Source organism: Bombus pascuorum, chromosome 13, assembly GCF_905332965.1.
Source record: "Bombus pascuorum chromosome 13, iyBomPasc1.1, whole genome shotgun sequence".
Taxonomy (NCBI): Eukaryota; Metazoa; Arthropoda; class Insecta; order Hymenoptera; family Apidae; genus Bombus; species Bombus pascuorum.
Window position 1 is genome coordinate 11,665,587 of NC_083500.1, and position 27,806 is coordinate 11,693,392.

The window sequence follows — 27,806 nt, forward strand, 5'->3', positions numbered from 1 at the left end:
AGTTCTTCGCTTCTCTTTTCTTCGAAATGAGTTTTCCTTTTGCGTCACAATCGTTTGCGCGAGACAGTCCCTTGTTTCGACGACCGACTAACCCATCGTTCCCGTTACGAATGTCTTTTCACATCTGTCTTTGCTTATTTCTCTGGCCATTTCTCGTCGATTTTCCAAGCGAATTTTACGCCTTAACAAAGTACGAAAACATCGAAGCACCGGTACCTATGAACGAAAAACGCCTGCAACGTAATTGTTGCACGACGATTTAACCCTTTCAAAATGGCTTTTTCTATCAACAATGAAAAAAATAACTACGCCCTAGGCTAGAAGCACAGTTAATTAAGCATAATTACGAAATCTTTTAAATTCCATTTTCCCTATGCGTTAACAGAATAGAACTCAGTGATATCATAGAAATTTAAAGAAATTAGGCTACAATATTTCGATAATTATTACTCAGAGCAGTGTTTCTAACGTATTGCTCTATTCCAAGCGAAAGGGTTAAGTTCGATCATCCTGAATCTGCTAGTCAGCCTCGATCTTTCAAAGATCGACGTGATTGTACAGAAACACAAGTCTGGAAACTTCAGCGACAAATAAATGTAGTGATTATACGTATAAGAATTACGTAACGAAGAGAAGATAAAAATAAGGAAAAAACGACAAGAAGAAACGAAGGTAAAGAAATAATAAAAAGGAACTCGTCGAGCCTCTTTTTGCCTCCTCGACCATTTTATGCTTCTGCGTAAGTTTTTAAGACTTTTTATGAACAAGTGTGCGGTCAAAGAATCCAATGGCAACGAAAGACACACAAGTCCTGCAACAAACTGCGGACAATAATACCTTCTTTATCGTGTCGTATCAACGTGAAAGCTAACGTTGTTTCGGAACAATCAAAATCTTAAAGATAGTGGGATATGGTATATCGTGCTAGTTCACAGTATAAGGAACATTGAGATGCCGAAACTGCAAGACATATAAACCTACGTTCATACAAGGGAGACGTCGGACGTTTCGTCGTTGCAGTCTCTCCCATTGTGGCCACGGTATTAAATTAAACGCTGAAGAAACTACTTAATGCGCGTTCCATATGCAGATTCACGTCTCCGCCCTGGCTTCCCTAGTCTCATACCAGAGGCAATATAGTCTCTTTGTATCCATTTTATGATGGCTGTTGCCATAAAGCCTTACCACCTAGAAAATATAAGTGCACAAAAGCTACTCGAAGCTTCCTCTCGATCCCTATGATTTTTTACATTTTTTACAACTAAATTTAAACGATAGCTCCTTTGTTCGATCTTCTCCATGTAGATTCGAGCTTGCTATTTTGAAATATTTAGATTTACCGCTAACAGATATATAGTGGCTTCTCGAGTTTCCCTATCACAGTATTCGACACATACTTTGCCACTCGATACAACTTTCAATTAAATCGAATCAAATCGATCTTGATATGACGAAAAGAAGAGAATGGAAACAGATTACCGAGATCTTTTTTACCAAGATTTAACACATTACCAAGATCTTCTAAGAATAAAGCAAGAATTTGAAAGACAAACGGGTTTGTTAGCGACTATACATTTTTCAGGATCGCGAAGCTGCAGCTGAGTTTTATTATTCTACTTTCAAGACAGTTTGTGGTAGAAATTTTGGCCACGTATAGTCGGTGAAAGCGCGGCTGAGATTCTGCAGATGCCCAACGATTGCTAGCGATCAAAGCACGTAGCCATCGGTTATTGGTTTGATTGTTTGACGCGAGAGAGTTTAGAGATAGCAAGCAACCCGACATCGCATTGCTTTAAAGAATAGGAATATTGTTCCTGGAAGAGATAGTTACGGAGTAAGGACAGCGAGGGCGCTTTCTGATAAAAGGACTATAAGGAACAGCTCGAAACTTGAGAACTTCAAGAAGAGAGGAATGTCTGAGTGATTCTGCTATGGAGAGACCTACGTGTTTAATAAAAATTTCTAAAGGGCGGGCACATTGAAAATTCTGTGTCGGTGGGAATACCTCTGACAACAAATATCGCGGAAGACCAACGCAATAATGAAACCGAAACGGGGACTTTCATAAATGGGAACTTTTTTAATTTCTTTACAGGGAAGCCTTAATAAAAATTTCCACGATCAATTAGAAATATGCATCAAATTCTTCCCCGCTGTTGATTATACCAGCCAATTTCCTTGCAATTCTAATTTACCATCGATGAAATGTATATTCGAAACGGAATAACAAATATTTCAATCATTACTGTTCGAATCCTGTACTTTCAGGCAAAAAAGCTGCAACTCTGTCCGGTCTTCCGTTCGCGGAGAAGCCAAATGAACAAGGGAAAACGAAAGCAAGAAACAGAAGAAAAGAAAGAGATAAGAGAAGGAAGAATGGGCTAGTGTTTATCGTGCGATTGCCGAAGGCGGCTATTTTGCCGCTGCACTGTCACCGCGTCGTAACGGAAATAAAAGAAAAACATACTTTCGCAGTTTCCATCGCTTTTCTCTAAACTACCACGGAGCCATTATCCGAGCTACGCTCCCACAGGATTTTACTCCGTGTCTAACTTACTTTTCGTGCTTTAAACCAAATAATTGAACCAGGCTACCGAATCATTCGCATTTCAAAGTGTGTACTTTCGATAGAGCACTCGCTATATTTTCTATTTATTACACCATTGATATTTCGAAATAAAAAAGATATTTCCATTAAGATGACAGTTTCATTTGCCCGTTAACGAAGTTGGCGCTAAATTTTATATATCAACGAAATTAAGAATTATGCCGATGTTCGGGAAATTATTATCGATCGTGAAAGCATAAAAGTTAGATTAACTGGAAGCTAATGGAGAACGTCGCGACGCCAAACAATTTCAATTTTGCAATCCACTCTGACCCGATTCTAAAGATAGAGGTGGCCTCTTTGCCTTCTCGCCTCATTCTACGAGCAACTGATATCGATACGTTGAACGTAAACGTGTCTACGGCGTGGCACATACTACGAAACTCGATACACGAGAAAAGGAAAACGCAAAGAAGAATGCTACGAGAAAGAAGCTGCCTCGAAGGACTACGAGTACGACTATCACCTTCTCTTTTTTCGCTTCTTCGCTACTGGATAACAGACGCGAGGCTCTAAGAACGCGCGAAGCAAGCGAATAGAAGGAAAATAGAAGCGAAACGCGCAAGTGACGAAGATGTTGGATAAAAGCATCATGATTTAGTAATGGCCTCGCTTTTACCTATTCTCTGTGCACTCATAGTCTACTTATAAACCAAAATAGTAGGTTCGTGTCTTACAGTTTCCCTTATTGTACCATAAGGCATAACATCAAAACTTTCGGATCTCACGAGACAGTCTCGGTATAATCCGAGTACGAAATATCACGTTAATGTATCGCGATAATAACACGTTTGTCTCTTTTTTATACGATCACGTTCGTTAATCAAGTAAAATTACGAGATTTTTAACAAGAGGATATTTTTATTAAATAAAAGCGTTCTACATATTTGAACGCTCGAAACAAAATCCTTCGGCTCATATTCGTGCGATTAACAATGAACCCATGGCTCTTCTTGTCACGGACGCAAACTTCCATAGTGAGAAATGAACACGCTTTAGGTGTCTGAACTTTGATGTACGCTGCGGGTTCCTGTCGAGCTATACGTATAGCGCACAAATTCAAATATCGGTGCACGCACAGCTCCGTTTATGAAGGAAATAGAGAAGACTAATAAAGATCGCAGCAGGGCGCCTAATAAACTCTTCGTTTATTATGTGATCCTGTAATCCTACGTTATCCTTGTATTTGCAACTTACGTTTCAATCATTGCAAGATATCGCATTCTAGTTTCAATATATAATAAAATATTTTACTAGATAATGTACAAAGAAATTAACAAGAAATAATTCGTATTGGACAGAGTGGAAAAAAGAATCAAACGTTGTAAAATATTACGTTATAAAGTATTGCGTTGTAAAATTATAGCACAAGACTACTGAAACGTGTAAAACGAAATTTAAATGGATTTGAATCTTTTATAAAATTCCTCTGTGTTAAAAATGGAATTCGTCGATTCATTAACGAACATTTATGTAGATAACTACACATATATATATATATATATATATATATATCGCCTCGCAGTAGAAATTTTCGTTAAGCTATTAACGATTTTTAATAGAGTTATTCGATCTCGCATTCGGATATTGAGTTCTTTAGCAGATAAAACAGGGAAGAAAGAGAGAGAAAGAGAGAGAGAAAGAGAGAGAGAGAGAGAGAGAGATATTCAACGAAATAGTACGACGATAATGAGAAACGTCTAATCATAAATAATGTAGCAGTAGAAGACGCGAACGAGAGAAGCAGATAAACGTGTATGTGCGTACTAAATTGGTACATACATGGGTCGGCGTACATTGTGAAACATTTGGTAGCATTGCCCCCGACGTCCTTCCGCCAGTCCTTCCAGCGAACCTCTCGTTCGCGTGTTATCTGACTGTGTATCGCACGGGTTAGCAAATGTCTCCAGACATCACGTAGGTAATAGAGATTCTCGAACAAGGCATCAAATCCAATGCTAGGATGCTTCGTATTCGCCTGTTAGGAATGGTTAACGAGACTTAGCTCTCAGTGTTGATAACGACCTTGTGTTTACCAAGCGTACGTAACAATTCAACGTCAAATGCCGTTGCTTTCGTTGAGTTGAAACGTACAAGAGGAATACGAAACGAACGAAACGTCTAAATTCAAAGGTGGTTTGACATTTTGCGAGAGGAAAATGAATCAACGGCGATATACATGCATCGATCGTTCCATCGATAGATCGTTAGTATTAACGACGACGAATGTTAGTAAGAAATCGATACGTACGTCAGTAACCATGATTTAATTTCGAGACAGAGAACAATCATGTTTAGTCTTTAGAGTTTCGTCTACACTGACACACGTCATGCGAGTATCTAGACTTTATAGAGTAACTCAATCAGGTGTGCTGCAAGCATGCATATTTACTCAGAGTCGGCTAATGTTACACACCTATGTAAACTGCGGGTTCTGTTGATCGTACCTGCCTGCAGGTCAAACATCTACCTGGCTTTGAGCAACTATCTGCTCTCTGTTTCCAAATTCCCAGAATCCTCATTTCGCGGTTAAAAAAGGAGTACTGAACACGTTGCTATTAAGTTATTCTGTGCAAAATAACAGGAAATATCGATACAACTTTTCACGAAAAACACGCGATTAACGTTCGTGCTAGTTTTGTGAAAGAAACAATCGACTCCGTCGATCGTTACACACACGGTCCTCCATTGTACTCTTACACTTCCAAAAACTTCATCCAACTGTGAGATCCCATCTTGCTTTTTCCTACATTTCCCAAACCTTCGGCGAATTTAATAATCTGTGGTGTACGTTAATTTGGTTAATCCTCGCCGTCAATCATACTAAATCCACGTAGATCCCCAGAGACAAGAAAAGCGGGAAACATCGTGCAAGGTGAACAAATAGAGACAGATGTATAGAAAGCTTCGATTCTTACAAACAAGCGAACCTTGATTAAAAAGAAACAGAGGTCTTTGAATTTCGACGAAATAATAGTCAAAATTTCATTCTCTAAGTGCGTCCACATGTACATAATACATAAATTTACGATATTACACACAGGAACTATGTAAGAGAATATGATAACAACGAAACTAGTTTTATTTCCTTTGCTACTCTTATAACGAAATATGGAAGAAAAATTGCTAGATATTCGAGCCAGTTGGACGAAAGGATCGAGCAGAAAAGACAAACCATTAACCAGAGTATCTAAGTTTAGAGCGAGTTAACTTTAAAACCATAGATTAGGTGGGACTACGGTAGACTAGTCGAGTAACGAAGAAAAAAAGCAAGGATCGAAGATGTTTCAAATATTCTGACTCTTTTTACCTATACCGAGTTTGAGTAATAAAACAATGCAATAAACCCACAGCACAGGAAACTGCAGTTATTCAAGATTTTCCAGAAACTGCTCGGTATTGTCTTCCAATTGCATTCTCTCTCTTTCTTCTTTCTCTTTCTCTCCGATACATCCTTTTTTATCAACCTAGCACGTTGAATATTAGTTTCGTTTGTAGAATGCACGATCTTCGCTACTTAGCACGAGACTCGACTCTTCTTCTTTCGACGGTTTTTCTTGTCTAGAGGCAAAGGGCAGGAATAGAGCACGAATGTTCGATTTTACAATTCTCAAGTCCTTCGAATATTTCGTCGAATATTTCCAAGGAAAAACGTAAGTTTGGTTCAATCGCAAACAGGTAAACAAGCGAACGAGAGCCCGGTTAACGCTGAAAAGTATTCTTTGTTCTAAAACTCATTCTATTTACAATACTCTACATCCGACGAGATCGTATGACCGCCGTGAAAGGGAATAGAAAAAAAACACCATCTCTTCTCTGCTTATGCACACATGCCATAGACTACTCGTCGGAGCGATGGCGGTGAACGTAGCGGAGTTTATTGAAGTATCGCTAATCCCTCGGGACGATCCGGCAGAGTAACGAGGCAGCTGCGTCCTAGCGTGTCTTAAAGTACGAACTGACGGACATAGGATGCCATGATTTACTCGACCGAGTCTTGAACCCACAATCTGTAAAGCTTAGCGAGTCTGCATTTTCTGTCCAACTACAACTTCCTAGTTTCGCAAAGCTCGCGATATTAAAACCCATTCATTTTCTTAAGTTTTCCCGCCTCTATCTTCGTTCGTCAACTTCCATACAAGCTAAACCACGGCTTTAAGCACGTACCTTCGATTGATCCTGTAGCAGGGGAAAGAGATACGATCTACCTTATTTCTCAACGAGCTCTTGTGCAAGTTTCATCATCGTTCTTTAACCATCGTCGCGAACACAGCATTCTTTAGGATAGTATCTTCCTCTTGTCATTTTTTTTTTTTCTTTTTTTATAACATTAATTCACCGATACCAGATTGAATTTGCCCAAAGTCAATGCAAAGAGTAAATGCCGGTTTCCGTCGGCTCGAAAAATTTATTCGTAACTGGGTAAATCTCCCCTTAGACGTTTCCTTTCGGAATGAAATCCCTTCGTGGCTTAGTAGGGTAGTTCTCGTTACGCTCGTTGATGCCACGGTTTCCACGGCTTCCACGGTTTTACGTGTTGTCCTGCCATTCGTAAAGCGACTCACGTATTCCGGTGATGACGTCACGCGTGAAGAGAGCAAAATATAAAGCCGCACCAGGACCCTACCAAACTCCAACCAGATGTAGGTATTCGTTTGAGCAAAGGGAAAAAGATGGGGGAAAAAAAGGAGGAAAAGAGACAGGTGCTGTATGAAAATGTACAGTTACAGAATTCTACAAGAATCCAGCTAGGATGCCATAAAATAGTTTTCGTACGCGTCGCTATCGTATAAACCAAGAGAAAAGAATGTATGTACTCGTTACTAGAATAACACTCTGCTCTTTGAATGCGCACACCGATGAAACGTGTGTCTGAAATAGGATATTCATAGAAACACAAAAGAAATAAGCGAAAAAGTAGCCACGAATGCGAGTGAAAATCACGAATTAACTAACATTTCGACCGTATTACGCTACATGTATTTTCCTTACGATTAACCCAGCAAAACATTATAACAAACAGGATTGGACACCCGTGATAAACTTGCCAATTATTATTCACTGAAATTGTACATCGATTCTTCCGCATTTACCGCGAATTTAATCGTACCTATTTAGAGGCGTAAATAAGGAATCTAATAGTCATTAAATGTTAAGTAGGTGATTTATTTTATTTTATTGCGTTCTATTTATAGAGAAAATTTGAAGTATAAACGAGACCCGAACGTAGTCACCTCCTCGTGGTGGGTCTTGGAAATTGGTATTATTTTCTAAAAATTACTCTTTGGAAAGTAATACCAAGCTAAGAACTACGTACTAAATCAAACTTTTCTAATGCGTGTTTCAAGTAGCCGAATTTACTTTTACACTGGAAATCTATAAAAGCTTCGGTAATATTTACATGAATGTGCATTTATAATAAAACATTGATTTATTTGGTCATAATTTTAAGTAACTTCGTGCATTGTACACGTGAAAATTATCGCGTATTTCTGAAGATACTTTAGAACGCGATGAAAATAATACGCAACGCTGTAATGTAAAAGAATGTTAACGGACGATTTATTTTCAAATTATTTCGAAATATGTTAACGATGAAAAGTACGAGGCGATGCGAAGCCAATAAATGGCCTTGAAAATCTCAAAATCCTGTGACACAAAAATGCAATTAGATCTACGCTATATCTTGTCTACGGTATTATGCAGAATACCATCGATTTTGAGGATCACTTTAATCTCCTCAATTCTGTACTATCGACCCGAGGAGACACTGATTAATCGAATGGACGCTTATTGAAGGACTATCGCTAAGCTTGGCAATGTCGACAGAGTATTCATAGGTCTTACTGTTCGTCAAGCAAACCAAATTGATTAATCCTTCGATGCGTTTAAAGAAGATCGTCAATTTTATTGCTCGTATATTTTCTATACAAATTCGTTGTCCTGGCTAAAGCCAGCAAACAAAATATTCTAAACCAAGATCCAAAGACAAGAAAGAGCACGAAAACTATATAGACTATTAGGGTGAAAGCAAGTATTACACAACGGTAACTATATTACGAAGTAATTATACTTTCGCTTCTATCAAATAATTATATTTTTATCTTGACACGACTTTATGCGTCCGAAAATGTGTTACGTGTTCGTTAATTTCGTGTGAGTCAGCCAGCACACGTATGACTATTAAGATTCCTAAAATGTGACAGCAGGTTATTATTAGTAAGCCATAACGTTAGCATAAAATGTCCCTTGGGATCGGTGGCCAATGGCAACCAACCGGACACCCTCGCTGTGGCCACCGAGTTGGTTGCATAGAAGAGGTCGAATGCTATAGCGTTATCACGGCTAAATCTGGGCAGGGCAACGACATGTGGTTAAATTATTAGAGCCTCGTTTAATTGGTCGTACTGACGGCTTGTGGTTTAGTCGTACGCGAAACACCTGGTACTTTGGTTTGTTGTCAAATATCTTCCTACCTTGAAAGGTTATACACCAAATAAATTTAACGAGGAATATTTCCCCGGAGTATTGAAGTAAGCCTCTCAAAATAAACGATAATTACATCGCCGTAGAAGCAAATTACTTGCTTTCACGTACAACGTGCGAGAAGAGCAAATTAATCGATAAACCATTCATTCCAACAACGAACCGATAACAGAAGCGACTGCGCAAAGTAGAGACTTCAGATTAAAAAGGCGAAACAAAAGTTTCATGTAGTTTCCAGAATTTACTCCCAATATCCTTCCAAACGCGTGGTTCGCATTCAGAAAATCGATTATCGAACCAAAACCCAATTGCTAAAGCATAATTCCTTTATAATAAAGAAACTGTCCCTGTTTAGCATCCCTGGTCTGTTTCTTACTCGTGACGTTAATTAATCGTCGAAGAAAGTCTACTCGAATAAATGGCGGCTCTGCTGCTGCTGCTGCTTCTCGGACGGAACTAAAAGAAGAACTTCTCGCCCGAGAACTTACCAAGTCGAAAGTTGCGAGAGATAGTTGCGCGTGAATCAATTTCGTTACCTTCTTACTCTAGCAGTATGATCACAATTAATTAAAGTAATTAACGCGATACGGTTTGCGCGAACAAGAGAATCAATTTTCCAGCCATGTTTAACCTATGAAATCTCTCTCTCTCCCTCTCTCTCTCTCCTTTATTTATTTCGAAATCACGAAACATCTATGTAAAAATTGCAACCTTCGATGTAGAAAATCTAACTTGAATTACGAGAAGGATTGGAAACATTCGCGATTCGCGAACTCTGTCGCTCTTTCTTTCCTTGTTCGGTCTTTCCCCTTGTCGCACGTGCCACAGGCACAAGCGTAAAGAGCTTAATCCGTTTCATTGCTCGTATAAAAGTGGGGAAGCAAGGAATAGAAGCGGGTGAAAGAGAAAAGAGGAAAGCGCGCACGTCTCGCGTGACATCGGTTGCCGTTTATTAAGCGTTATTAAGCGGGAAACGAGAAAAGAGCTCGACAGCGACGGATCTTTATTTTATACGCGCCTCGCGAATACACACCGCTCCGGATTATCTCGGCGTACAGCTGACTGACGTGAAATTCGAAAGAAGAGCCTTTAATCCTTCCCCATCTCTAACGGCCGTGCTACCGACTATGAGTTTAGCACAATTTTCCGAGCTTCTCCGAGCTTTCCCGACCTGTTTTACGATTAGTCGCCAATCAACGCTTCCGAACATTACTCCATTTCTCTTTCGTTTCTTCCTTTTTCCCAGCCTAATTAATATTTCCAAGAAATAACCTAGTCATTTTTCTTCTTTCACGAGTGTGTAATTATAGACTGTGAAAGAAATAATTACGAAGCATTAAAGAAACGATATTTAAAGCGCTATAATTGGGAAATATTTGACATTAGGATAAAGAAGACGGTAATATGTACTTAGCTGCACCGAGAAAAATATTTTCAGAGCGCAATGATATACAAGGAAAAATGTTGGCGAAGAAAAGGAGGAAAAGGACGTGAGAGCCAAAAGTGGAGCAAACAACTCAACACCATCTTTAATGTAGGACACCTCGTGAACCAAGTCTGTAGTAGGTTTCCGTGATACTCCTAAGAACGGTAGAAGGAAGAAACCTCTCCGAAGAATTCCGTTCTTCCGAGCTAGAGTAAAGAGCACAAAGTATGTACTTCCTCTCGGGATAAAGATATCCCTAACGGGCGGTTTTATTATCGAACGAAAAAACCACGCATAACATCTTATGCTACGAAACATCGAGGGTTTCCTACTAACAGAATCGTAGCAGAATAAAAGCTAAAAATATTCAGCGATCCTGCCTTAATCAGAGCGTTAAAAGGAGAAAAGCTTCCGGATGGATCGATAGATTTTCTATCTCGATCTATCTATCTCTTATATCGCAAATACGTGGAATATTTGATTGAAGGAAAATACTACGACGAAAGAAGCGAAAGAAGCGAACTGCGACATTTTTCTTATGAAAAGCTATCGTAAATAATAGCGTAATAAGAGGACAGAATTTCTTCCCCGTCAAAGTTCGTGCTTAAGATTTAATGAAAAGAGTTGCATACGGTTGATCCGTCTCGTAAGTCGGAGGAAATGGCCCTTTAAATCTTATCCGGATTCGAATGTACGATTATCGGAACAAGGAGGGTACACGGAATGGGAGGAATTGGATAAAACGTCGTTAATCGTTGAACAAAGCTGGCATTGTCGCGCTAATCAGCAATGGCCACCCTGATCGAAAATAAATTGTCGAGAAAGAGTATACGGCGGCGCGTTTCAGCCGAGCACGAACGCCACTTTTCTTTATTGCACTTTCATACGTGTACTGGGTACGTTTCAGGGGTGTGCCTTGAAATTTACCACCCCGCCTTTTACCCGTCTGGAATACATACGTCTCCATGATCATAAATAAGTATATATGTGAACACGTGTGTGCACCCCGATGATACTCGGAACGACACGAGCCAGCGATTATCGACGATTATCAATCGATCGAGCAACATTCCAACCACGGTCCAACCACCACGAAAAATCGTCCGAGAGAAACGAGTAGAAATCCCTTGACTTCCGCGCTATTTCACACCGCAGAAATTGCTTTTATTGCGTTCAAACTAAAAGCAGAACGGGGATGATATTATTCGAAACATAGAAACATAGGAGAAGCTACCGACTTGGGAAAATGAAATCCATTGGCCATAGCTCCTCTGACCAAATCACATCAACTTCGCACGTACGTGTTTCACCAGCCCCGCTACGTACGTGCTACTACACTCAAGTATTATCAATTTGCCACGGTAAGTAAATTCCGGTCAGTCTAACCGAGTTCGTTTCTCGTGTAACTACGCGCTCGACATAATCATTCTTGTTGTTGTTTCCTATCACGACGCAAACATAATACTCGTAGAAAACGTTCTTCCATCGTCGAGCACAAAGCAGGTCTATTCGACCGATTTAAGGTTGAAAACCAGCCGGTCAGTAGTCGGTTGGTGCCTCGATTGTAGTCCTTATCACTAGCAATAACAGGACGCACTCTCGCGTGCCAATGATTGCATGGTTCCTAGGCGTTCTACCGTGAGCACTGCCGTTCCGCTAATACTATTATGGAACCAGGTCCTTGGATCACCATGAACGTACTACCTTCTGTACCCTCCACGAATACAGAGTAGGTTACGTACGCGGTGTCAGTTGCATGTCCTAATCAGAGGTAATGTCCATTGTTCACTCACTGGACAGTACTGGCAATGTTCGGAGTAATCGATCGCTCCACGATTCAAAATCATCTAAAATCGACGCGCTTAAAGACGTCTTCGCTTCATTCATATTTTATGCTGTATCTAAAACACGGAATAACGATCGCGTTCGAGCATCTCGCCACGATACATCTGAATATTATTAAATTCATACTTTCAACGAATTTGACGATTTTCAGCCTATATTAAAATACAATTCAAGGGGAGTATAACGCGTGACATGTTAGTAGCCATTAGTAGTACGTGTAGTTTACCTTGTATCGCGAATATCACTGTACAACGTTTCACGTAAACTAGATATATTTCGCACGCTACAATACGATAGAGCACGTACGTTGGCGCCACTGTTTTTGACCATGATTTTTGTACACCGTTACTTGCGCGGAATAATTCCAAAAATGTTACGTTGCAACAACTTGATCGTCGAACCTTCTATTATACATACATTCGTTTACCAATATATTTCTTTACGAAATTCTCTTTATGAAATTCGCCTGTTTCTCTTCCATCGATTATTCTATTAGATATCCGATACGAACGTACCAACTCGCGTTAAGTTTACGCAATAATAAAACATTCAAAAACTTTTAGTCATTCCAATGTCACCGCATATCGGTATATTCCTTTTTTGCTATTAAATGATTAATCGTAGTAAGAAAAGAATATGATAAAATAAGTAAGAAGAAAAGTAATTGGAAAGGTAAACGAAGAAAAAGGAAGAACGTTCTAATATTTAAAAGCACATAGACGCGATCTAGGGACATGCTACGCTGTCGAAAATCGTGAAAAATGAACAAACTTCGAAGGAATATTTTCTCTTGCCACCTCGAAATCACTCTTTCTTGGAAGAGTTCTTAATTAATTAGCACGCAAATCAGTAACAAAGAGTTACGATGGGCGACGAAGAAAAAGGTAATGAGAGTAAAACAAGAAATATCAGAGACTCGGGAAGCTCTTAAAAGAAAGAAAGATGAGAGGCAAAAGCGGGTGAAAACGATGGGGCTAGAAAAGGTAAGAGTGGGATTACTTGACAAACCAAGAGACCCCCAGCCAGTACTGAAGCATCAGCCTCGGGCACTAGTTACACGATGTCTCGGTTCAGGCTTTACCGCAATTCGCGACTATATGTGCTTCGAATCTTCTAACGTTTTCCTAAAGAATCTAAGAGCATAAACGCGCTCTTTTCATTGCCTATCCCAATTCTCCTACTATAAATTGCCACCTTTTACGCACGTTTATTTGACTGTTACGCGTTATACTTATACTATCTACGATATAAAAGATACACGGTTAAATACCGTAAAAAGAAGGAGCATATCTGTGTAATCGTTTGAACATAAAGACACAGCATTCTGACGGTTGATAGAAAAAGAAGAAAAGGAAAATTGAAATAAATTATGGCAGAAGGAAACATACCGTCGCATGTTGCCACTACTCGTGTCTACATTTTATTTATCGCCTGTTAACCCGCCGTGACTGTTGCCGACGTAATCTCAGAGTCATTAAAATCATTAAATCACTACAACCTATACGCTCCTATTTCTACACTCTCGCCAATCTTTGAATCATTCTATGCATATTTTCCTTCGTGCTTTTCCACCCTCCGTTGTTACTTACTTAGCGAACCTTATCGCAAGTAACAAATTTTTTTTCGGTAAGCCGAAAGTCGCGTAAAACGGCGTTATTTTCATAATCGTGTATTGACTTTTATAATTTGCCCTAAATTTCAAAGTTTTTCGTTTAACTCTCTTTACACGATGGTTTTAATACGCTTACGGTTTATAAAGAAAAGGAAGAAAGAACACGGAAAACAGAAAACACTTCGTGAAATAAAATGCAACGTGATTCATTATGAAATATTAAATATCATTATACAAGAAACAAACGACACACTAAAGACTACAGAAGGTACTTGGAGGAAGCTAGAAGTGTGTAGCTTAGGTCAGTGAACGTGGAGCGGCTCGAGTCTAATGAACGAATGGGGTCTCTACAAAAAAGGAAGAGATAATAAAAAAGCTCGCTTGTGTGCGGTCAGTTACTTTCCATTCTGTACTGTTCTTATTTTGTTCTACTCTACTGGTACAACGTTACTACATCACAGTTGAATTCCAACAGCAAAAAGAACATAAACTTGTAAGAATAAAACGAGTACTTTTCTATTAAGAACATTTACAACATTTGCGAAAGATATTCTTCGTTTAAATAAAAACGATGTATCGATTTTATATCTGTGTGATGAAACATAACACTGGAAACCACAAATTTTTGCAAAACTTTTTACATCGTTGATGAAATTCATATGGTTTATATAACTTTCGCGTAAAAGCAAACACGTAAATGGAACAAACTGGCAGAACTATTATCCTCGATTCAAGAATAACACGTAAGAAATATAAAATGGAAAGAAACGATAAAATCATATAATGGATAATTCGCTCAAAATTTATAAAATTACTCAAACGAGGCATTAAGCTACTAGAAATAATTTGAGAGTATGTGCGATCAGAAGTATGCTGTATAAATCGATGTGATTCGAGCTCGAGTTACAATGCTTAATTTTTATTCCAAATGTTCCACTTTACTCTGCCTCTATGAAGAGAAATACCATACCAATTCCTTTACTTAGAAACCGTACATGCGTTGACTTTATTCAAACTCCATACACAACTAAAAGCTATAATCGATTGTGAAAATAATGGTCTTAATTCGTTGCCATTTTCAGTCATTCCATACAATACTTCTTGCTTATATTTTATGGTTCTAATTATTAAATTTCTTCCTTCTTAAACTAATATTCTATACTATGGTTATTTGCCCTAATCTCATCCAAAAATGGGGACATTAAGTACAACAAAAGATATAAAAATACACTGTATAACTAGCGTTGGAAAATATTCATATCTTATTGTTCAACCGAAGATTAAACAGCAAATTTTCTATTAAAGGTAAATTTGCAGTTGATAAAACAGCATTTGATCAGCATCCGCAACGGGTTACTACACGGTCGGTAATGGAATCTCTCGCCGGTAACGCAAGTGGTGAGACGTCGGTACAGACTTACCTTCGTTTCTTGCATTTTACCATATATAATAATAAAGCGGTAATAAAACAATCGTTAGAAAACGAAGAAATATATTTCAATTTCATATTTTATCATATTTCTAAATATACTGAAACTTAAAATACTACTTCTTCACTTTTTTTAGATTTATCTCTCATCTGCTGAAACTCGAACCAAGTACATTACTTACGTTCCTTTCGTAAAATATTGTTTTCTAATATTTTCCTTATACCAGGCTAATAGAAAATACCATCGGACTGCTGTATTGTAAATAACAATTAGTTATTTGGTTATGGGAGCCCAAAGCAAAAGTGTATTCGATTAAATTGATACGTATAAGGAAATCGCATAGCTCGAGAACGAAGGGATCACAATTTGTACAAATAGAGGTACGAAGAAAGGAATAAATACTTATCAATAACTTTAAAATATGTTTATGATTGGTAACTGAACACTGAATTGCAATTGATGCAGAAAATTGAATACAAAAACAAACGAGTATAAAAATGTATTCAAACAAGTGAAAAATTAACGATTTCTATATGACGATACAAAAAAAAAGACCAATAGTTTTAGTAAGTATTGTACACGCTCTAATCGAATTATTAAATTAATATACTTAAAAACTGCCTTTTTAATTCTGTATAAATTAAGCGCAAAAAAGAAAGTACAAACATACGGTTAGTAAAATAGAAATAAGAATTAACACGTAAGAAGAAATAAAAGATTTGTTTTGTAAAATCTCGATGCTTTAAGAATCCAAAAGTACTAATAAATTACGATAAGGTATCCTACGATGATGACACAATGATTTTATTTTATATAAGAAAGAAACAACTTTTAATTGTCGAGATTTTACGATGTGGTATTAGTCGTATGAAACTTTTGTGGTAATAAAAATTATCGTATTATCCAGTAACGTACACAGAAACGTCGAACAAACGTATAATTGAGATTAATCAGTTGCACGAATAGAATAAACTATTGATACTTTATCGTACAATTAAAATATTTTATATCAACAATAAAATTTATCAATAACGCCAATTAATAACGATTCATGGCACTGCTCGATCTAAGTAAATTTATAAATCTTATGACGTAATATTTCATTTGCAAAATAATCCTTATCCGATAGTTTGATTTATAGGAATATTTATGTGGTCGATTTATCAGAAATCTCTCGACGAAAAATTAGAACAATACGCGCGATACTTGCGTGTATTTTTTTACAAAACTAATGCGTTCGCGTTTCATAAAAGTGCATGTTACTGAATATGTGAGTAATAAATGGATGATGAAAAAAAAGAAACTAATCATACATTTATTTGCAGTTTGAATGTTTTGGAGCATTCTCTCCTGGGATGGCTCTGTTGATACGCACCTGTGTACTTTCTCAATACTGGTCCTATTTCCTCTTATTCTGAAAATAAACGAAAATAATTAATTTAGTAAGAACAATTACTAAAATTTGAAAAACTTAAACTATCTAGAAAAATCAATTCTATTTCCGATGTTTTTCATTTTCTATTCGTATAAACACGACGCAAAACGATATATTATATAACGTATAGTATATAAAAATGTTTAAAGGTGAATATATAAGCAAATATAAAAAGCAAAAAAGATTTAACTTTGCGTTCACGATTCGAATATATAGTTGTCAAAGGAAAATGAATGTAACGCGAAATAATAAAATGAACAACGTGAAATGGAAATCTACTAATATGAGTCCTACTTATTATTGTAATAACATTATCTAAATACATCGTAATTATTAATACATTTAGTACTAAAGACGACTATTTAGGAACATTACAAAATCGATACTTTTCTTTCAGAGCATTCGTAGGACGAAGAAAAACAGAACGTTCTCTAGACACGAAGTATCATTTCTGAATGATAAATAACAAATGCAATATAATACAGAAAAACGCTTACAAGACGTGTTAAGAAAAATGATAACGCAGAAATAAACGACAAATAATTGCGACGATACAAATGGAAGCATTGTAAGATACAAGAGGTTATATGTCTGACGCGCTTAACTGTCATGCGATGCATGCTTGCTTACACACGTTTCATGTAATTCGTATTAGTATACCTCAACTATAATCATATGCGGTGAAGTATCACAATTTAATAACGATTCGCGGAAACAATTCGATACACGATGTAAACAAAATGATTACCCCTCTTGTTTAGAGAGCGACCATGGAAAGGCAGAACAACGATTATGTACAGAATAGCAAAACACTCACCACTGGTTTCGAATATACGTTGACCAAATGGATATCAACTAATTTCCACCCTCACATTGTAAACTAACGTACACTGTACCTATTTACTACACACTGACTTAAAAAATTCGTGTAAAACATATAAAAAAGGCAATAATTAGGAAACTGGCAAGAAAGTCGCCATAGCGCTTTAGTACTGGGCGGCCATATTGCTTTGCTTCCCACTAGCTTATATTCCGCGGGATTTTATGAAACCGTCTAACCATCCATTCGCGTGAAACAAAATAAAAAATATAGTCACATATCACTTTTTCTTCCATAGTTTCTATTTATTATTAGGAAAATTGTCACGAAAAAAGAAGTTAAAGTTATTGAAAGAAAAAATTATAGATATAGGAAAATAAAAATTTCTGTTTAAAAGATATTAGTTTGTAGTTAGGTATATAATCCAATGAATAATTAATTATGAGTGGCGTCATGAAATAATAATATGTATAGTATTTAATACAACCAGATAACATTTTCAGTGTAAAAAGGGTTAATATCTATAAATATTATATTTTGATATCTCCAATTTAATACAAATTACATTGATCTTCTAAATTGTATTAAAATGACACATCACAATGTTACTGTGATATATTTATAATAATCTCTGAACTATTATTTATATAATTGTTCTGAAGCACTGCGTGTAAATTACCATGTACCTGCCAACGTATTAAGATCTGAACGAGACGATAGAAAAATTATTTAGAATGCTAGAAGCTACCCAGGATATGAATTAGAATCACAGACACAAGTATAGACACAAGTGTATGTGAAGGACTATTAATTTAGAACTATCTAATCACATAAATTTGCCTTCCTAACATATATTGTTAACGTCTTGTAATGCAATGACAAAACTATCAGAGAAACATTGTTCTAAACATTATTCGATGATACATTTGCACTTTTCTACGTATAACAACATATAGTTTTGCCCATTAATCATAAATGTCTGTCTACTTTTATTTTAACAGTTTTATTAAAAATCATTTGGTATATAGACCTACATATGTACGTATCGAGAAAGAATTTCCATTGCCTTCTCTGTCAAATGCACATATATCATATGCACATACTTATTTGTTTTTCTTATTTATTATATGCATTTATTCTTATTCTATGAAAAAACTTTCAATACGTTTGTCTTAATTCATGACTAAAATTCATAGATTTTACAATAGCCATACATGGAATAATGAGGAAAAAGGACAAGGAAAATATCAGTATATATATACATATATATACATACTGATAATTATATTAAAATAAATAATAAACAATATTCTTGTATACTCCTAATCAATTTGTTGATGTTAATGAATTTGAAATAAGACAATTTTTTACTTTCTTTGTAAGAGTAATATATGTATGTATCGTTACGTGTACAATTCAAAAAGGAAATCTTAATGAATATCAAGTTGATTCTTACAATAATATTTACTTACTAATACATATAAGCTCATTAACTAAATTTACTTCTTTTTTTTGCCAGAATTTTAAGCATCTATATGAAAATATAGATTTCTCCATATCCACAAAAGTATTTCATGTATAGTTGACAGATAATTTGTGAAATGTAGTAAAAGAAATTGTATTTCTAATAATATAAACGCATAGTAAATTACCTAGCGTAGGTGTTCATGTTTCAGTTCCATAAATTCAAAATTATATTAGTTCACGCTTGTAACTTTCCACGCATGTTTCCGTATTTCGATCTAACGTATTACTTGAAGCATAACATGCTCACTACTGAAAATATATCGTTTCCGGATACGATTGTCGATTCTTATTTGGACACGTGACACGCTCGATTTGCGAGAGGGGCCCCCCACTCCTCGTTAACCGAAATTCGTTTGGCTGATCGCGGCGCGGGGAGTCATTGTAATGTCAAACTCGAAGCGTTTAGTTGTGTTGTTGTTATTCCGCGATACGTATTTATTTCTCTAATACGTAGCAGTTTCATAATTATTTTTTGCTGCTGTTCACTACGCTTAATTCACGTACGTTTTAATTCGTAATTTATTATAATCTATTATTTGATTATCTTTTTCTTCTTGATTATCCTTCTGGTTGTTACATTTGCCGGTAGCTTTTATAACGAGCATTCAAAACGCAATACGATTTGAATCATTGTTTCATTTTTATAATTAATCGCAATTTGTTCTTTTTATACATTTATTTTAATGTACTGCTTGTTTCTTGTGCAGATTAAATTGCGAGGGAAAGTTCGAGGCATTGGAAGGATGTCACGAAATTTAAGAAGACGCCGTAAAATTCCAGAGAACATTCGAGAAACAACGCTACAGGAGCGAAGGGGTAAGAAAAATCATATACAAGTTTGAATATATCTGCGCATTGCGATTTTTATTTGTTGCGCAGTTTTATCTAACGGACAAAAATGCACGCCATGATGTATTAACATATTTGAAACCCTGATACTAGATATTCAGTTTAAGATCATTTTTATACATCAATTTAATTACGTAGTATACACAGAAATAATTGACAATAATAAAATATATTCCATAATGCATAATAATATTTCAAATATATTAACTATGTATTTTTTTATACTCTAAACATAATATTTCTTTATGTATAGGAAATAAATAATAATTAATTCGTAGTTTTGTAAATAGGGTATCTTTATAAAAAAAAACCATCTGTAGAAAAGGAGGAAGATATAGAAAAGAGTATTTTATTTTTATGTGATCAATCGCAGTGCGGTCGATAAAATCAATGTTTGCACGTTACATATTTTCAATATTCTTCGAAGCATCATAGGTTATTATTATTATTAGCATCTTAGGTTATTATTTTTTTATACATCTTCTTTTGTAACATTTTTTAGCATTTATAACTTTTGATTATAGATGATAGATCTCAAGAATATAAATATTTTTGTATATTGAACAATTTCTTTTCTATTAAAATACGATGAATACGTTTAACGTGGTTCGCAAATCGAAGTTTCAATTACTATATTTACAATTTTCATTTCGGGTTCCCAATTTTTATAATAATTAGATTGTATGAGAATTTCAATGCTTATTAATATTAAAATTACAAATTTGAATAGAATTTTATTACTCGTTATTTTAAACGTTTAAAACAATCAACAGCATGTTTTTAAAAACAAATTACGATATTTCGCATGTTTCGTTAACTATTCTTCTCAGCCTCCACTTTTTCCTCTTCTCTGGAACGAATCCAGTGGTGCTTCGAAGACCAAGAATGTAACTATGTTTTCTGTGCAAATATTATGCACATTATAATTCATAATGTAAATGTATCATTGCATTCCCATTTTTTCGTCACATTCGTGCTCATACCAACAATGTAGCTAGATTTCTTTGGACATATTTACATTTCCATTCTTCTTAGCAAAATTTCACTTAATTATCACTGTTTAAGAAAGAACAGGTGGTACATATTTTTCTGTTGTACATACAAGACCCCTTAGCAGTGGAGTGCTATTTAATGATCTAGAGTCATAATAGGATGATAAAACATTTTCGACTTTTAAATGAAATTCTCAAATTAGGAACTAAACAGTTAGAAATAGTTTACAATTGTCTTCCTTCGATATTTTACCTAATTTTGTTAATTACGAATTGTTTGTATTGCTCGATTTCGATATGGTGGCGACATCTCGCGGTGAATCAGTAAAACTTGATTCTTTTATTCACGTTCAAGCATTGACTCGCCGCTAGATGCCGCCACCATATCAAAATCGAACAATTCAAACAATTCGTAAAAAGATTAGGTAAAATATCGAAACAAGACCAATTGTAAATTATTTCTAACTGTTTAGTTTTTAACCCGTTGCCATACTTTTACGAATCCGAGTCGCGATGAAAATTTTGAGCCAAACCTGAATATCTCGAGTCTCACTCGTGGTCTTAATCTCGAGCCGAGTACGGATGTCTCGAATGGTGTCTTTTTTCTAAACACAGGCGCGCGGTTTCATGTTTCAAGTTCCGACACTCTGTTTCCGCCGCTTCGGTTCCGTTTCCTTCCGACTTAAATGGTATGACAAGGGGTTGATTTGGGAATTTCATTTAAAAGTCGGAAAAGTTTGATCATTATGTCGAAATATCGTCGAATTATCGTTGTTATATCGACGCTGTTTTGAAATATTTAATTTTGCCAATTACCTACCCTGTCAAAAAGCGTTCGATTTTCACACGATGGCGGCATCTCGCGCTTCATCAGCAAGATTCGATTCCACGATTCACCGTGCGATGTCGCCACCATGTCGAAATCCAACGCTTTTTACCGTGCCACATAATTGGCTAAGTTAAACAAACTATCGGCAAGAAACCAAACGTAAAGTTACTCTTCAATATTTTATTTCAAACTTTAATAGTCAAAAAGTGCCGTGTTAATTTCGGAGAATTGTCATCTTCATATCTTTAATATCCGACGATTAGTACTATCCTACCACCGCTAGGTGGCTATAGCATCTGTGTCATTACTTTAAATGGAAAGTCCACGTAATTTGTAAAATTAATTTTTGAATTTCTGTGGTCGCGCTTTTTTCTTTTTTCTCTGAATTTTTGTCGATACTTATTGCGAAATTCACAGGAATGATTTATTTCTTAATTACATGAATTTTTACGTATTCTATACGTAGTAGATTTATTACCAAGTACCAAGATCTTTTTTTATTTATTTATTTATTTTAATAAATGACACCCCATACATGAAATATATAGAGAAATTATTCCCGATACTTGCTGATACGTACTCCGCTAGAAATTGCTACGCTTTTCATGCTTTTCTTTCCTATCTATTTTATTTTATCCGCATCATACGAGTCGCTGAGAAGCCATGCTAATCACCTCGGTAAACAACAATACAGAAAAAATTAACAATAGCCGGGATTATTTTTGAAAATCGTGTCATTCGCAGTTAATTGATCCGTTTCTTCGTAATAAATAAATTCATGACCTTTAAATTCAAAATAAAATCCTTTCGTTCCTCGAAATGTTAGATATTAATTATTAATTATTATTTAAATATTAATTGCGTAAATTGAGAACTCGAAGAAAGAAAAGACCAAAGTTGGTCGATTTCACTTTTCAAAGGCTCGTACGTGTCTTGCGTTATAAAATATAAAATAAAATAAAGATTTGATTTTCTTGCGACACGCAAAGTCGAGGGCGTCGACTATATTTCTAACTAGTAGCCAAGCATAATTTGCTAGCTTGGAGAAAGCTGAAAGCAGGACAGGAAATTGGAACGAAAGCCGCGGCGAGGCTAAGTTTGTCACGCGTGTCTGATGCTTCGTGCAACAAATTGTGAGCATCTCGGAATATGTATTTCTCAAGGCAAGAACTTTGCATTCAGTGTATGGAGACCATCGCGTTAAGAGTCGTTACGTGAGTTTGGTTATCCGCTGCTGTACGAAAGCACATAACTTGTATAACGAACTCTCGAACGAAGTTTGCTGACTTGCTGCTTCGATTTCAGCCTCGCATAGCTCACTTAATTAGCGTCAACAATTTTCAGACACTAACTCCACAACTTGCTACAAACTTCATTTTTTTCTACACCGGATTATTTAAACAGCACTGTCATTTTCACGGTGCGTAGCTGCACCACTCGTCCAACATAAAATTACCTGTTACGACCGTTCGCGGAGAGACGCGGTCGCGAGGAAACGCGTCAGCGAGAGGCGTAAATTCTCGCTACGATTCGGCTAATCGACGCCGCGAAATGGTCGCTCCCCGTGTTTCCTTTAGGATAACCGGGCTGATTCAATGAATGCAACTTATTCTACGGTTGTAGAATAAATATGTATATTTGTATCAGAGTAACACTTACAGTCTATATAAGGTGTTGGTTTAAATAGTATCGGAAGTTACCACTAGAACGTTCGAGTTAGATCTTGTACAATGTGACTGATTTGGACGCGACCGTACAGAGAGTTTTTTTTTTTTTTTTTTTTTTTTAATAGTTTATTTAGCCAATATTTGATTTTTTGTACATTTTTGAGATTCACAATAAACAATGAATTGAGTATAGTGTGTTTAGGCAAAAGTACCGATACGCGTCGGTACGACGTAGCCATGGTCTAATATGTGTCGTGGATTTTCGGTTTTTGCGTTTATTTTTTTGTTTTTTTGGGTTTAAGTCGCATTGGTGCGTGATTTTTGTGTATTCTTGTGTGTGTTGTATTTTGTCCTGAAACTTGGCCGCAAAACAGGACTCCTCGGTGTGTACAGAGAGTTTTCGACTGCGACTGATCGATTATAACGTTAGATTGCGACTTTACGATGCTTCTCAGTGAGTTCGTTGGACTGAGCGACCGTTGTAGACGTATTGACTGAATTTGACGACGAAGACGAACTAACTTGATAGTGACGATGCTGTGTCGGGGATGAGCTGAGGAAGGGTGTGTCTAACGCACGGAATCGTCTGATTTGTTGATGACAGTTTTTGGCTGGAGAAGTGAGGGTCATAGAAATTGTTTCTATTGGTTAGTAAGACTATCGATGGACTAGGAAGGGTCTTAGCCGCCCTCGATGGAGAGTTGGGAGTAGGAAGCATCGCACGTGTGCAAACTTAGCTTTCCCGTGTTTTCCAGATGCTAACCAGAAACCTTAGAGAACGCTTTCGTGAAGAGGCCTTTGTTTGATAGGAAGGACTTTCGCTAGAGTTTTCCGAGGTTTATGGTCAGTCCGCGAGCGTCTTGAGGGGTACGCAATAAAGATGTGCGGACATCCGGCTGCCATACGTCCGCGATGTGAGGTCCGGCTCAGGTAGAGAGTCGGCCGATGTAACATTACCATTGACCATTTTATACTCGGAGCGATATAACGCGTAAAAAATTGGAATAATTACTTGAAATGAAAATTAATCGTTGTACTTTATTCGCGAACGAACCGCGAAATATCGCTCGAGAAACACAGTGGCGAACCGAATGAACAGCCTTTCGTTACAATGCGAACGAATTTTTCCAATTTTTCTATTTACTTGTAAAATCTTTGTGTGAAAAATATGGAAACACTTTTCTCGAGACAGCGTGCGTGTTAAAATTCACATTATTCGTACGCCAGAGCGTAGAATAAATCGAAAGCATCTTTCGGCTGTACAGTTTGCATTAATAATTCGCGCGCACGTCAAATATAATCCGAAAAACTTTAGTCTGAAGATGTGTTTTCGTTCTCGTCGTTCGTAGACGACGGCATAACGAAAGAGTAGCGAAGTTGGGGGGTGGGGGTGGAGTTTAAAACTTGTAGGAATGTGTGTGTGTGTGGGGGGTGGTGTAGCAGTCTCTTTCCATGTTTCTGATTACTTTACAAACTTTTGCACGAGCACCGGCAATGCAAGGAAAGCTTTTAGATGCTTGTTCCTAGTGTGTCCTACGTAAATCATGTTTCGAAAGAATCGTATTGTTCGTTATCCATTAAATCGCACTTTCATGCACCGCTCTGCGAAAATCTTGTACGCGATTCGATCGCGAAAACGAATTATCCTACAATACGCAAGCGTATTTTTATAGACGCGTAGTTTCGTCCAAGAATTCATCGCATTACGAATACACATAAAAGATATAACTTAGAAAAAAAAAAAAAACGAAGCTGGCACCCCGCTGGGGGTAGCCGCCCACATGCTATATTATTTTTTTATTTATATTTTTTTTTATTCTTCACCAACAAGATATAACACTTTACCAAATGTCCGCAAGGACAAATTGTAAAATAACCAAAATAAAATAAAAAAAAAAAAAAAAAAAATTACGAATACATTCACGTATGCGTTACGAAGAAATACGCGCGAGTATAGCAAGCAAAACGTAGAGCCTCGTCGTAACAATTTACAACTGTGTATTCATTGGCGGTATGTTTAAAAAGACATTTGTCTCCTTGCGAGGGAAAATGGTCGTAGCTAATTATCACTTACGTTATTTCGTTTCGAAACATATTGCGCGAGATGCTTCGTTCGTCTTGTGTAAAAGCTTGAAACGCTTGTTAAAGCTATTCGTTACATATTCTGAAATCTCTGATCTTACGACGTTGAATTCTTGAAAAGGCGAGGCAAAACGATTTGAAGAAACCGAAGCAGCTGCTTGGTGCGTGCGGAATACGAACCCTTTGCTGGATCAATTAGCGATTCTACGTAACACTTTACTACACACGGTATAACTCGTTCTATCGCTTCAATTCGCCATACGTAATTTATTCCTATACTCTTTTATGCCGGCTTTTACGTACGATTTAAATAATTAACTAATTTAAATAATTACAATATAATTCGCGGCAGCACGGTGTATCGATTCGCGTGCAATTATTGTACGCGTTTGTAAAATTTCATTTCGGTATTTTATTGGCCCACGCGTAACATGCTACACCCGTGTGTGTGTGTGTGTGTGTGTACGAGGAGAATCGAAGGTAGCCCAGTCTTTACGAGTTGGCGCGAGAGAATGTGGATATAATACGTGTCAGGCGGTTTGCGAAAACTAAATTTGTATTTTTGTGGAAAAAAGCACGTTGTTTGTTGATACCTGTAAAGAGAATAGGTGGTCGTTGATAAAACCGCGAATTTTTATGCGTTCATAAGAAATTCGAACGTACAAAATATACGGAATATGGCGCTTTCTGTAATACCTGGTGGATACAACGATTTTCTATCCGAGTTCTACTTTCTTTAATTATATTGTCAGAGATATAAATTTGCATGGAGATCCGCGGTCTATTGATAAATTGCGACCGCGTTTCTCCGCATTTATCCCTTTCCGTATATGATAAACGATAGACGACACAGATTATATCGAGTGTTAACTGGATAGGAAGTTTTGCTTTTTCTTATCACAGGCACGAGAATCGCGAGAATAGTTGAATGGCGGTACGTTGCCTTAACGTAATTCGAAAACGTGTAATTATGCAAAGATCGTAGCTTGTTTTCCTTTCTTTCGATCGCCGATCGAACCCTGATAAAAAGTCGCGTAATGCTCGTGATCGTAATTGCTCGGCATGCTTAGCCGCACGAATGCATAATCACGTATTTTACGGTGTAATTTTATAATAAGCCCGCGACTATTTCGGACAAAGCTCTTCGACACGTACTTTTATAATTTCGCGATCGCGCGTATCTCGATGTTGCTGCGTGTATTCACCGAGCGAAAGTTTTCGGCTCGTGGCGGTTTCATCTCGTCAAAATCTTCAGGCTACAGAGATTTAACGAATCGCATAGCGTAGGCGCCAAGTACACTGCCGTTCTTATTTTTCGCAGAGTGTAACGTAGTCTCGAGTTAGAAATAATTAGCAATTAAAAATGTGTTACATTTTTCAAAGGTTAATACGCAATGGGAAATAATAACAAGTATTAAACATTACGAAGTTGTTTAGTTATTTAACACGTTATTATTAATTCGTTTGGTTGCCAAGCAACTTGAAATTAATAGCCGGATTACCGTGATCAATCCTAACGTTTAATATTCATAATTAAACATTTTAATATTATATACCATTGATGAGATTTTAAATAAACAATTAAAATTTCATACGATATATGTATGTCTATTAATTTACCGTTAATTGAATATTCACGTACTGCTAGTAGAAACGGACCAGTAATCGCGTACTTACGAATGGCAGTGGACACATACGTCTGGTGTTTAAAATTTTAGGAATTTTAACAACGGTTTACTTTAACTTGCGAAAGTTAGGCCTCTTCGTGAATTCGAGCGGACATAAACGCGTGGCAAATAATTCCCAGCAATATAAATATATATCTCGCCTTGTGGAAATGTTAACAACGCAGTGGCAGAAGGAAATTACAGTCTTTTAGAGATTTTCCAACCACGGAGGTTCGAGTTAACGACTTTCGACCGTATAAAAAAAAAAAAAAAAAAAAATGAACGCGCTTGGAAACGAGAGCTGCGTACATTTTTTTCGAGTTAAGTTTGGGAATGCGCACTTTCCCCCGTAAGTTTAGTAGACTATCGACTATAGACTATGGACTATCGACTATCGACCTCAACGGTTCGGTGACCGATTATTCGAGCTATTCGAGAGACCACCTTACCGTCCTCCGATCACCACGAATTTCGTTCAAACGAACGAAACTAACTGATTTCCCACGGGATAACCATGCTGGAAATTCGACG

At 36.8% G+C, this 27,806-nt stretch overlaps 1 protein-coding gene across 13 annotated transcripts in view; it reads right to left on the minus strand.

Moving 5' to 3' along the window:
* The window catches only part of LOC132913167 (tyrosine-protein phosphatase Lar), a 287,417-nt gene that overhangs the window by 197,739 nt on the left and 61,872 nt on the right, over positions 1–27,806 (minus strand). For 6 of the 13 annotated variants that reach the window (XM_060971205.1, XM_060971204.1, XM_060971211.1 and 3 more), the window contains exons 1-3: positions 17,660–17,882; positions 16,783–16,821; positions 4,391–4,586 (exon numbers count right to left, since the gene is read on the minus strand). In XM_060971205.1, the coding sequence (XP_060827188.1) occupies positions 4,391–4,426 (36 nt within the window). In that variant the 5' untranslated portion in view covers positions 4,427–4,586; positions 16,783–16,821; positions 17,660–17,882. Of the gene's footprint in view, positions 1–4,390; positions 4,587–16,720; positions 16,822–17,659; positions 17,883–19,314; positions 19,516–27,806 lie in introns of those variants that run through there. The other 7 variants (XM_060971200.1, XM_060971202.1, XM_060971199.1 and 4 more) reach the window with 7 other exon arrangements.